The 16,212-nt window shown below is 38.6% G+C and overlaps 1 protein-coding gene and 1 pseudogene across 9 annotated transcripts in view; both read right to left on the minus strand.

The window, feature by feature from the left end:
* Dguok (deoxyguanosine kinase) overlaps nt 1-16,212 on the minus strand; it is a 65,933-nt gene that overhangs the window by 25,015 nt on the left and 24,706 nt on the right. For 6 of the 8 annotated variants that reach the window (XR_205240.4, XR_015448559.1, XR_015448560.1 and 3 more), the window contains 2 exons: nt 6,238-6,425; nt 2,110-2,257 (listed from right to left, as the gene is read on the minus strand). Coding sequence is in view for 4 of the 8 variants with exons in the window: in XM_004844708.3 (XP_004844765.1) it covers nt 2,110-2,257; nt 6,238-6,425 (336 nt within the window). In the remaining 4 variants the exon portion in view is untranslated. The remainder of the gene's footprint in view (nt 1-2,109; nt 2,258-6,237; nt 6,426-16,212) is intronic. The other 2 variants (XM_087204334.1, XM_021258304.2) reach the window with 2 other exon arrangements.
* LOC147829822 (lysine-rich coiled-coil protein 1-like) lies at nt 6,436-14,370 on the minus strand (annotated as a pseudogene). The gene has a single exon (XR_015448561.1). The product of XR_015448561.1 is annotated as a lysine-rich coiled-coil protein 1-like (transcript).

Consider the following 16,212-nt stretch of genomic DNA (forward strand, 5'->3'; position numbering starts at 1 on the left):
TTTTGTATATGCACATTCTTTCTCCTACCTTTAAAAATATATATACATGAAAGTGTTCCACCCAGCACTTGGGAGGCTCAGGCAGGAAGACTGTCCTGAGTGCAAGGCCAGCCTGTATAGTGAGACCCTGTCTCAAAAAGAGAGACAGAGAGACAGACACAGAAAGAAAGTATTCCACCATACACTCTGCAGTTGTTTTTGATCACTTAAGAATATGTCTTAGAAAAAACAATAAAAAGAATATTTCTTAGATACTGTTACACATCAGTACAGAAAGAACTCTCTCATTCTCTTTTACAGTGTCAGAGCTTTTTAAGTTTATGGTCAGAGCATAATATATTCAATAGCCTCTACTGATGAACCATTGGATTGTTTCTACTAATCTGCTGTTACAAACAATGTTGCCTTGTACACAGGCTATTTTGCACATGTGTGAGTGTATCAATGGAACTTTTTTTTTTTTTGAGACAGGGTCTCACTATGTAGTTCAGGCTGGCCTTCACCTCGCTCGAGGCCTGAGCTGGCCTCGAACTCACGGTAATTCTCCTGTCTCAGCCTCCCTAGTGCTGGGATTACAGGCATGCACCACCATGCCTGGACCCTTAGTGGACCCTCAGTGAAGTGAACTGTAAGTACTATGATTCATAGGTCAAAGGTATGAGAGCACTTGCTATTATATATTGTCAAACTGCCTCCTTACAAGTTAACAAGCAAGTAGTTAGGATGCCTAAACATAGCAAAGCTACCTAATTTTCCTCAGAGGGAAAAATATTATCTGAATTAAAGTATTTTTTTTATAATAGGCTTTGTTTCCAAGCACACATAAGAACAGAGCAATTCTTACTTTGATCTATTAAGAAATGTTCGTGTTTGTTATATTATTAATTTGTTTTGTTCTGTTCCTGGTACCGGGGATCAAACTCAGGACCTTGGCCTGCAAGGCAGGAAGCAGCACCACTGAGCTTAAATCCCTGGTCCTGTTTTACTATTAATTTAACACAGGAAATTGCACACCCACCCACCCCCGCCTGAAACTAGGTAAACTCTTTTAAGCATTTGGCATAATTCTTACTTTATTGTCATAGCTACTTCAAGCTATTCTCTTTGGCAGAGGACTCCTCTTTCTCCATTCACTGACACCAATCCCTTTTCCTGAAGTATAATCACCTCAAAATTTGCCTCTTCTATTCCTACTCCCCTAAATTAAAGACCACTGAAAGAAGTCACATAAATGTGACCCAGCCAGTCAACTTGTCATGAATACACTTACCTTGAACTTGATTCTCTTCATGGAAGTTTTTCAGCCCTCTGGCCTCACTGAACCTCTAATTTAGTGTTATGGTTTAGATCAAGAATGGCCCCCAAAATTCTCATAAGCCCAGAGGTGAGGCTTTTGGAAGGTGACTGGATTATGGGGCCCTATAGATGACTTGCTGTAAGGAGGTGGGGCCTAGTTGAGGGTCAATGGAGACATGACCTAGAAGGTAATATCTCCCTCCCAGGCTCCTCCCTTCTCTCTCTGCTTTCTGGCCACCATGGTATCAGTACTTTTTCCTCTGCAATGCCAGCCAACCATGAACTATAACTCTGAGCAAAAATAAACTTCTCTTCCTTTAAGTGATGGGTGTGGAGTACAGTGTAACACGTCAAAAAAAGTGACTAAGACATTTAGTTTCATTTTAAACCTTACACTCTGTTATTTCCTCCTATAATCTAACTTCTATGTTATAATCACCAGAAATTCCCAATACAAAGATGCCCAATATCTAGCCCCAACAAGACCATTATAGCCTCTGACGACCATACCAAAGGAAGGAAGAGGCTATTGGCTGCAGGTCAGAGCATCGGAGACACAAATCTGGAGTGAGATGGAGATGATGCCCAATCTGTTCTGGCTTTCTGTTCCAACAAGAAGGACCCTTCTATACACAATCAATTGCTTGAGTGTGCTGCTCCATATGGGAAATGCAGTGCTCAGTGCTAGAATGCAGGACTTCACCCGCTGTTTTCTGCACTCTGACTTCTCTGACTAGAAAATCAGGGGCTTACAAAATGTCTCTTAAAGGATTTCCTATTGCCCTAAAGTCTAAGCCTTTGGTTCAGAGTTACCTGGGGAGTAGCTTGTAGGTAGATGAAGCCATGTAAGGAGAGCCGGCCGGCAAACTCCTGTAGGAGAAAAGAATGCCAGTCCTGATAGATCTGCCATTCAGTGTCACTGAGGGAACCATTTTCAAAAAGATTCTTTGCAAAGATGTACCTGGTTGGAAATGTAAGTGGGATGGGGTAGGAGCAGGGAGGGGAGGGGAAGAATAGGAAATGGAATGAAAGGCACAAGAGAGAGAGAGAGAAGCAGAAAAATCAATAACCAACTTGTTCCATGTTTGTTCAAACCACTTAACCTTTCTAGCTCATCAATCCTTAAGCAATCTGAATTCTTAACCCACAGCCCCCCCACCCCCCACCCCCGCTCAACAGTTTGATGGGAAATAGCACCTAGAATTAAAGGGTGAAACCAACTTTTGAGATGCAGTAATTCACTGAATGGGGGGAGAAAGACATTGGAAGAGGAACACATCGGTCCCTGACAATTTTCCCTGCTAGAAACCAGTCAGAGGACATAGCAGAGGATGGATGTAAATTTGAACTTTTGAGATTTCCTTGTTATTCTAGCAAGGCTCCAAACAAAAATCAAGTGAATTAAGTATAAAGTCACCCACAACAATTCACTTAAGTACTGAGCCCTTCCAAGTCTCCAACCATCCTTTTCTCTAGCTAAGTAGAGAGGCAACTGTCTTTATGTGGTGCCATTCATAGAGCAGGAAATGCATTTCCCATTGACCTCATTATTAGCAAGAAAGCAGACTATCCTCCAAAGCTCTTACTAGCTTGTTTCTGCTGCTCCTGTGCTTCTAAGTTAGATAAAAGAAGGTGAAGGTGAAAATCAAACCCACTTTTCTCATTGCGTACTTCCACAACAAAAGGAGGACCTGATAAATAGAAAATCAGAGCTAAACAGAAACCATGGCTTCAGAAGGGTCAATTCTGCTTTCAAACCTCAGGCATATAAAACACAATTTCCATCTTTAACAGTAACCTCCAGTTTCTAAGGCAACACCAGCAACTGGGCACTTCTGGGTAAATGAAACTCAGAAGCCCTGTGTAGGAATTGCTCAGAGAAGTGCAAACTGTAAGGCTGAGTACCACCTGTAAGAGATGAGGGCTGCAGGAGGAACTGCAGGATCTAATCCTGACTTTAACATTCACTAGCCATGTCACCTTAGAAAGTCACCTGAACTCTCTCAGCCCACTGTCTTAACTGCATATTATACTCATAAAGTCCACAGAAGAGTATTATGGCTTATATGTAGATGTCCCCCCAAAGCGCCATGCATTAATAGGTGGGGATTTGGGGACTAGAATAGATCATGGGTGTGTGATACTAGATTAGTGCACTAATGGGTTTACAGGTGGGTGTGATACTGGCAGGTGAAGCCTAGTGTGAAGAGGTGGGTCACTGTGGTGTGACTTGGAAGGATATCCCTCCATGCCATGCCATGGGTTGTTTTTATTCTGCCATGATGCCTTGCCTTGGAGCTGGCTATGAACTGAAATCTCTACAAAGTGTGAGCTAAAATAAACCTTTCTTCTTTTAAATTGTGGGTGTCAGGTATTTTGTCCTAACAATGAGAAAATAACTAAGACAAAGAGTGAGTGGCATAGTATTCAAGGTATTTTTTTTTCTGGTACTGAGGATCGAACTCAGGACCTTGTGCTTGCAAGAGAGGCACAGCACCACTGAGCTAAATCCCTGGCCTTCAAGGTATCTTTTAGTTATAATTAAATTGCTTTTTGCTAGGCTATGAAGAGGCTAATTTAGAAATACTAAAAGTAAACTCTCCCAGTTTAGTATGGTCTAGCTATAGTCTAACTGAAGAAAATGAGAAAAATGTGACTTTTGTAAGTCAAGTTCTGAAAAACGTTCAGCTTCTTTATAGAAAACAAGATGAAATTTCGATCTTATAAAGAAAAATTCCTAAATCCTATAAAAAGGGCCTTGTTGCTCCTCAGGATGAATACGTCTCTTATTTCCTCAAAGCCAGTAGAGATGGGTGAAGGGGGATGGTAGGGGTAGGTGCTAAGCACTAGGGGAAAGGGAGTTACTGCAGACTGCATGTAGGTACTGCAGAGAACAAGGCTTAAGTACCTACTGGCTGGAGCCCCTGCTCTAAAACTATATGCTTCCCTTTAACTCAATTTGAAAAGTCTTAGATTTCTTCGCCCTTGCACTCCACTCTCCCAAATAACCAATATACCTCCTCTGGGACACACACCACACCACACGAGCATGAGTTCAGTCCCACTGAACTATGATACTTATGACCAGGAATAGGTTTTCCTTCTCTGCTCCAGGTTTAAGCCTAGTACCCAAAGGAGGCATTCAATAAATCTGTGCTGAGCAAACAAATAAAAGGATGCTCCCCCCTGCTCCGAACACCTCATGCTGTACCACTGAGATACAACCCCAGTCCCTGGTATGAATTTTTGAAATAATAGAAAAGGTCTAAATTACCCTCCAAGATTAGAATTTGTGATTAGTTACCCTTTCTATCTCAAAATGCACCCTTAAGGCACCTGAAATGCTGTAGCTCCCTATAGTGTAATCAATTCTTACTTCTTTCTTTATAAGTAAATATCAATATCTAGGTAGCTTCTTAACAAAGCATTTCTAATTAACAAAGTATTTCTATTTCTCTGTTTTCCTCTGAGAGGTATCTTGCATGCTACCTCACTGAGGATCTAGAATTCAAAAGATCAACTGCGTATGTTTCCAAGCAACCTGGGTGATTATATGTAATTCAGCTTCCTAATCTGAGAGACAAGGCTTTGTAGAGAGAGAGGAAAACAGGCAGCAGTACAGCCAACAGTGGAAAAAGAAGTAAAACTCAGAGCCCAGCCATCATGATGTACACATGTAGCTTTTATAAAGGGTAGGTTCTCAGGGCCTAGAAAGAAGGAATGTGTAACTCCAAGAGTTTTGTTTCATGTTACATGTGAACCCTTATTTCTTTCTTCCAGGAGGCTTTATGAGAGCACTAAGAAGAAGTAATTTATCTAATTTGGAATTAAATGGATAACCAGCTAAATGTCTTCAGCAGTGAATGGACAATGAAAATGCAGCATTTTTCATTCTGGTATATCATATATATACATATATATTATACATATATTTTGGTACTGGGAATTGAACTCAGGTCCTTGTGCTTCTGAGGCAAGCGGCAGAACCACTGAGCTAAATCCCTGGCCCTCATTCTGGTATATCAACAGGGTTTAAGTAAGATATAATTTTGCTTGAAGGTACCATTTCACTGACAAAAGTCATTTACAACCTTCAGATACAAAAAAACCCCCCAAAAAACAAACCAACTCAGCAGTGTTCTGATCAACCACCTGACTTCATCTATGGGTGTCCTAACCTCAAGTCATGCTTTGGTCTCTGTGGCAGAGCCAGGAATTCAGGAGCCTGGATAGGCTACCTCTTTTGGAACAGATGGGCTTGCTTCCCATGCTAGCTGCTGATCTTTATTAAAAGTAACCTTACATTTCATTCCCCGAGGTGGTCAGGATGTACCCTTCCCCTGAGGTGATACATGTGCTTGTTTTCAATTCTAGACTCTGGAGAGCAGTAAGCCCTGTCACAAAAGGAGTTTAAAAAAAAAAAGGCTAAATTGAGACAAAAGCCAATTTCATGGATATGCTATTTTTGCCTAGACATCTTTTCTTGATGAGTAAAAATGGATAAATACATCTTCTGTAATCATTTTGGGAATACAAATTTTAAATCCATCAACTTTTTTCTTAAAGGTAATAACTAACCATCTGGTCTCTGAGAATATACACTGCTACTACCTGATCTATTCTGTGCCTTTTAGCATGTAATGGTTATAGTAGGTAGCTACCAGCTTGCCTCCATGCAGTAAAATAAGGAAACATAAGGCAATCAGTGGCACTGCAGGAAATTCAGTGCAATTAGTTTATAAAAAACATAAATTTTTCTTAACATATATGACATCTCAGCAGAATTACAACGTTGAAGAATTGTCTTCTTTGTAAAGGCAACTTTACACAGATTTGTCCAAAGTACAACTTTTAATAAGTAGAGCAGTACATGGCCTGTGTAAGAAGAGAAAACAGAACCAAACAAGAGGCTTATGACTGGTAGAGGGTTTGGCATCTTACCTGTCACTGTACACAGACCTCTCAAAGATCTGCATGGGGTTCTTGGCCTGTAAGAGTTTCTCAGGGAAGGGCTCCAGCTGTACTTTCAAGCGGCTCATAAAGGAACAAGTCTGGAATGTATAGGACCATCGCGCTGGCTCCTGGTACATCATGTCCAGCAAGTTTCCCACACTTTGGGTAGTTTGGCCCTAAAGAGGATTAAAAAGGGGGAGAATTTCCTATAAGGTGTATTTATTCCATAGCACCCTCCCTTCCTAAGAAGGTTTAGTACTCAATGCAAAAAGAAATTACAAATTTCCTTCCACTAAGAAAATACAATCAGACCTTTGAGCTTAGTTGAAATCATAAAATCAAGGAAGATTTTCCTACCTCACTAGACAATAGACAGAGGAAGATGACACGCCACCTTTAATATAATAGAGAAGAACAAAGGAAAAACCATACATAGAATTAACACATTCACTGATGGATTTATGGAGTCTGAGGAGGAGTTAACAATCAACAATCATCTAAAATTCTACTTTGAATCAAGTTTTTCAACACTATATTGCTTCTCTTTTGAGATTCCATCTGTGGCTAATTCATTCTAAAACTTCAAAGCAGATAAGAAAGCAATTATTTATTTGAAAATCCAACCAACCAACTATACAAACAAAAACAAAACCCTCTTCTAGAGAGTGAAATATAATTTGAAGAGTTTCACTTACTTAGTATATGCAGGTGGGAATAAGTACGGGATACTCAGAAACCCTAGATTTTTGGACTCTGCCACTGACTTAATGCAAAAGTGAGTTTTGCACAAAGCACTTTAGACCTACATTTACTCATTTAACAACCATTAACCAAACGCCTGCATAGATGAGGTGCTGTGTGGGCTAGGGTATAGAAAAAGGAAGTAACATTTATGTCAATGTTCACCATGCAATATTATTTCATTTAATCGTCAAAACAACTTCATGAGGTAAGGTTGTTCCTTTTTTTTTTTTTTTGGTACCGGGGATTGAACTTGGGACCTTGTGCTTGCGAGGCAGGTGTTGGAACCACTGAGCTAAATCCCCGGCCCTATGAAGGCCCTATGTTATGGACATTTTTCCAAAAGGGAAAGTGCACTCAAAGGTTAAATAACTTACTTGCCCAAGGTCTCATTGGGTTTAGTAAGTATTGAATGGGCACTCAAACCTCATTTCTAACTTTTTTGTTCTAATGCCCCTCGATAAAGGTGAACAAGATGTGATGGCCTTGAACTTACAGCAGTACTTCTGCTTCAGCCTCCTGAGTTTTGGGATTACAAGTGTGCACCACTATGCCCCATTATGAGTCAAAGAACTCATAATGCAAATGGGAAGGTGAAGACTAAGCCATAAATAGCTAGAATATAAGGCAGATCACATGATAAAGGGCCAATCACATATGGTGGAGGGAGTCTCAGAAGTTTCTTTAAAAAAATGGCCTTAAACTGCAAAGTAAATGATGAGTGGAATTTTCATAGATGGAAATGGGGATTAGGAAGACAGCACTTCGCAGGGCATGGTGGTGCACACTTGTAATCCCAAAACTCAGGAGGCTGAAGCAGAAGAACTGCTGCAAGTTCAAGGCCAGCCTAGGCTACATAGTCAATTCAAGGCCAGCCTGAATTACAGAATGAGACCCTGTCTCAAAACAAAACAAAAACAAAAGAGAGTGTTTCAGGTGAACACAAAGATATGGGGTAGAGGGGGTAAGGATAAACGAGAAGTGGTCCAAACTGGCTAAAAACCATTCTTGGATTACAAAGAGCTTGGAAAGGTCCCAGCTCTTTGAAAGGCTTCAGTAGAAGCAATGCGTGCAGAGTTGAGCAGATCTGAAAACCATTTAACTCAGAAGTGTGTTCAGGATTTCCCTCCTTCCAATATTCCAATGCACACACACTAGCCTCTCAAACGGCCCCTAAGAGCTGCAGGCTGAAGCAGGGAAAAATTTGACTCTCCTCATAGTATGTATCCTTGGAGACTATGGGAGCAGCCCATGGTCTGTCATGTAGTTCACATATGGGACTGAGGTGCTACATGAGGAGATGTGTAGGTAGACTAGGTGTGGGCTACTGCACGTGTGGGTTTTGGGCTAGAGAGAAAATGTTCTAGAACAAAGAAACACCTACACAATTTCTGAAAGAACTCATCTCAGCTACAGACCAAATGCAAACATCCCTCCAAATGTATAAACAAAGGGATAATAACTGGATATAAAAATATTCTGCCATTCAAAAGGAGAAAAGACCAAGCTATGGGTTTAAACAGAGATGCTATCTGAAACAGGAAGAAAATCAGAAATATCTCAATGGAATTCAAATAAGAATAGGCTGTCATAAACCAAAAAAAAAAAAAAAAAGGGAGCACTATGAAGACATTGTTGAAGGTGAAAGACACAACTGCCAAAGAAAAACACTCCAAAAAGACACTAACTAGAAAACTGTGCATTACAGCAATCACAACTAGCAAATCCAGCCAGGCATGGTGGCACATGCGTGTAATTCCAGCACTTCGGAGGCTGGGGCAGAAGGATTGCCACAAATTTGAGACTGGCCTGGGCTCCATAGTGAGTTCAAGACCAGTTTGAATTATGCAGCAAGACCCTGTCTCAAAAAACAACAACAGAAAAAACAAATTAGTAAATTCATACTGAACTCAATCAGCAGATCCAATTAGATGATCCATACTGAATACCAGCTCAAGAAATTCTTCCTAAACTGAGAGAAAAAAAGAGTATAAAATTATGAAAAAAAGGAGAAGAAAAGACACGCTAGGAGATCCAATATACATGGTAATGTAGGCCAGAGATGTATCTCAGTGGCACCATGCCTGCCTGTAAAGTGCAAGGTCCTAAGTTGGATTCCCGGTATGGGGCGGGGGGGGCAGGTGTTACATGGTAAAGTAGCTGTAGGGTTCTTTTTTTATTTTTTATTTTTTGCTTTTTTTTCCTTTCCTCTGGAGAGGTACTTCAAGATGTAATGTCACTTGTGTTCTACCTGCCAACAACCAGGACAATTTTGTATCAATTTACAAAAAGGGGCCAAAATTATCTCTTACAACTTCAATGTATAGTTGGCCCTCTCTGATCTGTGGTTCTGCACCTGTGGATTCAACCAAATGCAGATTGAAAATATCGAAAAAACAAAAAATTGTATTTGTACTGAAACACATACACTTTATTTCTTAATATAGTATAATATGTCCTTACATAGAATTTACTTTGTATTATGTATTACAAGTACTCTGGAGCTGACTTAACAGTATACCAGAGGATGTCCCAGAACCAACCCCCTGCAGATACCGAGGGACTACTGGACCCCTAGCTGAAACAAAGCTATTTAATCAAGTAGACAAATTTCCTGCTCAGGAGATAAGAGTTCAGAGTACCCAACAAAAAAAGAATAGATGAAGACTTCTACTTATAAATAAAGGATTATTATTATTGAAAACAAACTAGTAAATCCATACTGAACCATTTAGCAGATCCAATTAGATGATCCATACTGAATATCAGCTTAAGAAATTCTTCCTAAACTAAGAGAAAAAAGCAGGAATCCGTGATAAACCAGAACAGTTCAGTATAAAGTAACTATTATGAAGGCAGTTGTGTATCTTAATGCCAGTTTAAGAGTTACTGTTAAAAGAGAAATTTTATACTTCAAAAACATTCTAGGGCCTGGGATGTAGCTCAGTGGTACTGCGCCTGCCTGGCAAACGCAAAGTCCTAAATTTGATCCTGGGGCAGGGGTGGGGGATGACAAAAAACCATTCTAAATCTATAACATTTCACATGATTTCAATACACCTGAGACTGGAGTTTGGAAAAGAAGGCAATAAAAAAGGTCTAGGTCCCCCCTCCCCCTGCCCTGCACAGAGACTCCATTAACATTTTGATAGATTTAAATATGTATATTTTCATTTAAATAATGTCATTAGTAGAATAAAACAGGAAGTTCTCTGAACGAGGGGGAGGAAAATGAAAGAAAATTTAAATTATTACAAGGAGGAGGAGGAGAAAGAGGAGGTAGAGGAGGAGGAATAGAAGGAGAAAAAGGAGGAAGAGGAGGAGGAAGACAAGAAAGCACAGAAGGTGAAAGGCATAATCATAATAAAGGAGAAAATCCCCAAGAAAGGCAATCTGTCAGACTGGGTAAAAACTAAAATTCCTGCTCCTAAGAGAAACACGTAAAACAAAACAGATTACCTGAAAACAAAGGGAAAGTGAAATCTATCAAGTAGAGGGAAATAAACAAAAAACATATGTGGTAAACTATATCAAGAAAAAAGCATTAAGTACTACAAGAAGGTTTTTAAAAATACTATAAAATAAAAAGATTCCATAAAGAAGCCATGAACCTTTATACAGGGAAGACTAAACCAATGAAACATAAATATAAGCAAAGCCAATTAAAAATACAAGAAAATGTTTTTATGCTTGTCACTTATACAGGCCATTGAATATAATTTGTAGATATTACACATTTTAAAACAAAGTAATCTTTTTTTTTTTTTTTTTTGCAGAACCACGGATCAAACTCAGGACCTTGCACTTGCCAGGCAGGCGCTGTGCCACTGAGCTAAATCTCCAGCCTCAAACAAATAACCTTCATTGGACAGAACTGAATGTAGGTTACTATATAGAATAGTATGTCCTCTCATTTATGTCTTTGTCTCTCTCATTCATTCATTCATTTATTCATTTAGGGAGACAGTCTCACTTTGTATTCCAGGCTGGCCTTGAACCCATTATGTAACCTATGCTGGCCTCAAATTTGCGGCAATCCTCCTGCCTCAGCCTTTCCCCTGAGTGCTGGGAGTTCTCTGTGTCTCTTATTCTTTTTTTCTTTTGCTCTGTCAGGAGACTGAGTGTGAGAGGAAAAGCCATTTGTCTTTTTAATACATTTTTCATTTTTCTTCTCTCTTCATGTGTAGGTGCTTGTCCTGGCGATTTAAAAATTTCAAGGTTGGCTGGGGGTTTAGCTCAGTGGTTCCGCCACCTGCCTCACAAGTGCAAATACCCAAGTTCGATCCCCAGTATCAAAAAAATAAAAAATAAAAATAAAACAAAAATTCCAAGGTTGTTTTACTAATATACAGCATGCCTACTTCTGGAATAACTTTTTTATTAATAAAACACTTTATTATAAACTTCTGCAGAATATAAACTGATTTTGTATCAAGACTTTTTGAAACTTTAAAAACTATATGTAACATAAGCTTATCATTATTATAATGTATTGATCTTCCACTTTCCAATCTAGAAAATATACTGCAAGTTAACAAGGGGAAAAAAATCTGAATTGCCTTATAGAAAAAAACTAATGAACATAAAAATACCCAACTCAAAGCTAAAACAAATCTAATCAAGAAATAGATTCTGAAAAGCCTATTAATCCTCCAATTTAAAATAAATTATCTCTCAAGGAAAAATAATCCCACCATCATGGCAATCTGAATAAACCAGAGCCAGTCTCTTAGAGGGAAATTATATTAAATATAAGAAAAATGTAATAATCCTTTTAGAAAATGAGGAAAAGCAATTTCCATGTTTGAGAGCAAGCATACTGAAATACTTCATGTTCACCTGGCCTTTGTGAGAATGAAAGTACCCGTTCACATAAGTGATGTGAACATGAATATCATAAAACCAAGCTCCTTAGCTGTTTTTTTTTTCAATTTAACCTCAGGAAAACCAACTAAAAGAGGTTCAAAATCCAAGGATAGACTGGTCCCAAAGCATTTCTTCCTCTGTTCTTTCTTTGCCTTGTTCCTTTTTCTCTTTTCTATCCTTACGGTGGTCTTCCCTCTGAGAGGCTACATCTCGGCTTTTTTTCTCTTTCCGTTGCTTAAGCTTTTCTGTGCTGACCTGGGCAGTTTCAGTTTCTGTTTTCCTTCTTTGGATGCTCTCATGTTCTTCTAAATCCACTTCCTCAGGATTTCTTTTCCTTTTATGCTTGGGCTGTTCCTCCTTTGGTTTTTCTCTGCCTTCCTCTGAGTGCCTTCTTCTCTTCTGATGACTGGCTTGATGGGTACCAGTCTTGGATCCCGAGGAGAGGTGCTCAGGACCTCTAGATTCTACACTGGCTGAACCATGATTATATTCTTGCTGACTGAGGTTCAGGGGTGCTGGTTTTTCTGAGAAACAGTCCCTGGGGAACTGACCATAGCTCAGAGCCTCTAGTCTCGGCCTGTTGCCATAATCTGGGAACCACTGAGGTAACCGGTTTTCTGTTTGTGAAATATTACATGATCTTGGGTAGGTCTGGATGGTTCCAGATGGGAGTCTTTGATCAAACAGTCTATATCTGGGTCTGGAATCAACTTCTTCCCGTACCCACAGCTTTCCAAATAGTCCTCTCTCATCTTTCTGAAACAAGTCTTTGGCTCTAAACCTCTGGCTAATAATAATCTTTACGTTCATCTTGAAAAGAGTCATATGATTTTGAATTCTTCATTAGGTTGACATGAAAGGATTCTCTTTGTCAGTCTGAGGACTTGGTGGAGAAATCTGATCATATTTATCTAGTACTTTAGTTTTTCAGCATGAACTTTCCCCAAATAGTGAAACCGTACAACAATCAGGGAGCTAAAAATCATGATGCAGAGATTACAATATTTATTTTTGTCCAATACTCTACTCCCATTCACCTGCTACAGTGAAAAGCTTCAGTAGGATATATTTCCTTCATTTTCAACCCACCTCATAATGTAAAATCTTTTATTAAAACTGTAGCACTACTCCACAGATGCCTTTTTATATAAAGCACCTGTAAAAAGTTCAGACTTTCTTCATTCAATATAGTATCTTCCCTGAGGCAGGGGCGGGATCTACAACTACTGTCCCCTCCCGGACAACAGAGCCGCCGAAGGACCGGACAGGCGGTGGAGGTGGCGGAGATGCAGGAACAACCGCTAGCGCCGCCTCCGCCGCCGAGCCTGAAATAACTTTTTTTATTAAAAAAATTTTTTTAGGCCTGGGGATTTAGCTCAGTGGTTCCGCTGCCTGCCTCGCAAGCGCAAGGACCCAAGTTTGATCCCCGGTACCATAAATAAATAAATAAAAAATTTTTTTGGAGGCAGTGTCTCGCTGTGTAGTTTTACACTGGCCTTGAACTCATTGTGATTCTCCTCCCTCCGCCTCCCTAGTGCTGGGATTTCGGCATGCACCACCGTACCGGCTCAACTTCCGAATACTTCAGCAAAAAAAGTAACTCCATGTTGTCAAAATTCCTCAAGAGACAAGTCAAAAAAAAAGGGAGACTGTTGATATGCAGATTTGAAGTAATTTTAAAAAAATATTATTTTGGGTTCTGTGACATTATTGTGGAAAGTTAAAGTTGTTGTGCAATGTTTAATTCAGACATGTACCACAAGTTAATGGTAGACTTAACACCGTGGGGTAGGTCTAGGCATCATGCTTCTGTCAGCAAACTCTAGCTCTTCAGCCTTCTATGTTTGAACTGTGGTTTCTTGTTTATCCTTTTTTCCTTGGTTGGATTGAATATGATCAATCAACCTGTGAATCTTTAAAGTATGATTCAGGTATTGTTGTATTCTTTACGGTGTAATTAAAAAAATTTTAAAAATACAAGGAAAAGAAATAGGAACTAAAATTAAAAATACAAAGAAAGACAAAATACAATAAAAGCACAAATTTTAACACATTTCTCTCAAAATTTCATAGAAAAAGATGATCCTAAAAATGAGGACCCTGAACTAAATGATTATTTTTTCTACCTATCTGAATCTGGGATACATCTTCAACAATTATTAAAGTTACATGTTTCAATTATTCCTTAGACATGTCTTATAAACAATGGCATTTTAGCACTGATAAAATAGTCACATCAAACCTCATACTTTAATATAATATACAACATTTTTTTTTTCCAGTACCAGGGATCGAACTGAGGACCTTGTGCTTGCAAGGCAGGAGTATACAACATTCTTAAAAGTTCATAGCACACTTACCAAAACTGATCTTTCATAAACCATGAAGAAAATCTTAAGTTCCCCAAATTAGGAACTAGAAAGCCACACTGTCTGACCATAACAAAAATCAAACTAGAAATTAGCAACAGACTAATTAATGCACACAAAAAATATAAAATATATTAAAATACTACTAAAATATACTAAATATTACTAAAATGCCAAATATTTTAAAATAACTGGGCAAAGAATAAATCATAAGTATAATTATAAACTGAAAATTTCAGTTAAAACTTTGTATGTCAAAATCTCAAAATAGAGCCAAAGCTTGCCCAGTATAGTGGTGCATGCCTGTAATCCCAGCACTTGGGAGGCTGAGGCAAGAGGATCACCACAAGTTTATGGCCAGGGTAGGCTACATACACAGTGAGTTCAAGGCCAGCCTACATTACAAAGCAAGACTCTGTCTCAAAAAAATAAAAAAAAAACAAAAGAGCCAAAGCTTATACTATAAAGAAAATTCTCAGTTGCAACTACTTTTACAGTATTATTAAAATGGGTGTGGTGGGGCACACACACAAACTAATCACTTAGCCTCAAGAAGTTTCAAAAATGCAAAGTTTGAGAAAAAAATGAATAAACTCAAAGGCAAAAATTAACAAATTAGAATGGAAGTCCCAGTAGAATGAAAAAACACAAATCCACTAATTGGGTCTTTTAAAGGAGACAAAACAGTCATCTATCAAATCTATTCCTTCCAAAAATATTCATGCAAATAAGAAACATCAGACAGAAAATATAATAATTCTGGATACAGAAGACTGTAAGTATAAAAAAGTACTGACTTTATATCATTAAATCTGAAAATATCACTCAAAGGACAATTTTCTAGAAAAATGAATTTACCAAAATTGACTCAAGAGGGACTAAAAACAAACAACAAAAAAGAAACAAACTCTGAATAAAAACTGAGGGGAAAAAACAGTTGCTAATAATTATTCTCCCATGCACCACTTAATCTATGTAACTTTAAAGATGATTTCTATTATACCTTCAAGAAATAGATAATTCTTATGCTAAAAAAGATGCAAAACTTCTCCATTTATTTTCATAACCCCATTGGTAAAACCTGTCAAAAACTGTCCACACAAACAGCAATACCAATTAAATGTATAAATATACTTGCAAAATTTACAAGATATTAGCAAATTAATGGAACAACACTACACTATGACCAAAAAAAGTTCATTCTGGGGCTGGGGATTTAGCTCAGTGGTTCCGCCGCCTGCCTCAAAAGCGCAAGGACCGGAGTTCGATCCCTGGTACCAAAAAAAGTTCATTCTAGAAATGTAAGGATGGGTACCATTATCAAATCTATGACTGAGAGATTAAAAATGAAAACCCTGGGGCTGGGGTGTGACTCAGTGGTAAGGAGCTTGTCTAGCATGGTTGAGGAACTGACTTCTATTCTTTTATTTATTTTTTGTACCAGGATCGAACTCAGGACCTTGCGCTTGCCAGACAGGCGTGATGTCACTGAGCTACATCCCCACCTGGAATTCTATTCTTAGCACCCATGGTTATCTCACTATAATACTACAGAGGCTTCTAAGGGAAATCTAACTTTTGATTTTGATAAAAACAGTTAATGTCCTAGTAAAAGAAGGGTTCTTCCTCCACATGCCCTATTGAAAGGAAAACAAACAGGGAACTTAAAACTGAGGCATACAAGAGGTAATTTCATTAAAGACAGAACAAGATAAGGGTGACCACCCTCCCTGCTCTTATTTAATATTATTCTCCAAGTTCTACCTAAAGGAATAAAATAGAAATGAGGTATGGATAATGGAAAACTCTTCCCAATGATTACGATGTAGAGACAACTACCATTTGGTAAAATCCCAAGCACATATACAGAGAGAATTAAGCCATACAAGTCAAATATACAGTCATCAGCTGCTTTCCTTCAAATCTGTGATAACGAATTTGAAAAGATAACGGAGAAAAATACAAGTTACTATAACAACAAAATACA

The sequence above is a fragment of the Heterocephalus glaber genome, unplaced genomic scaffold, assembly GCF_053883595.1.
Source record: "Heterocephalus glaber isolate CG9 unplaced genomic scaffold, H.glaber_assembly_v1.0 deba00000470, whole genome shotgun sequence".
In the NCBI taxonomy this organism is placed as follows: Eukaryota; Metazoa; Chordata; class Mammalia; order Rodentia; family Bathyergidae; genus Heterocephalus; species Heterocephalus glaber.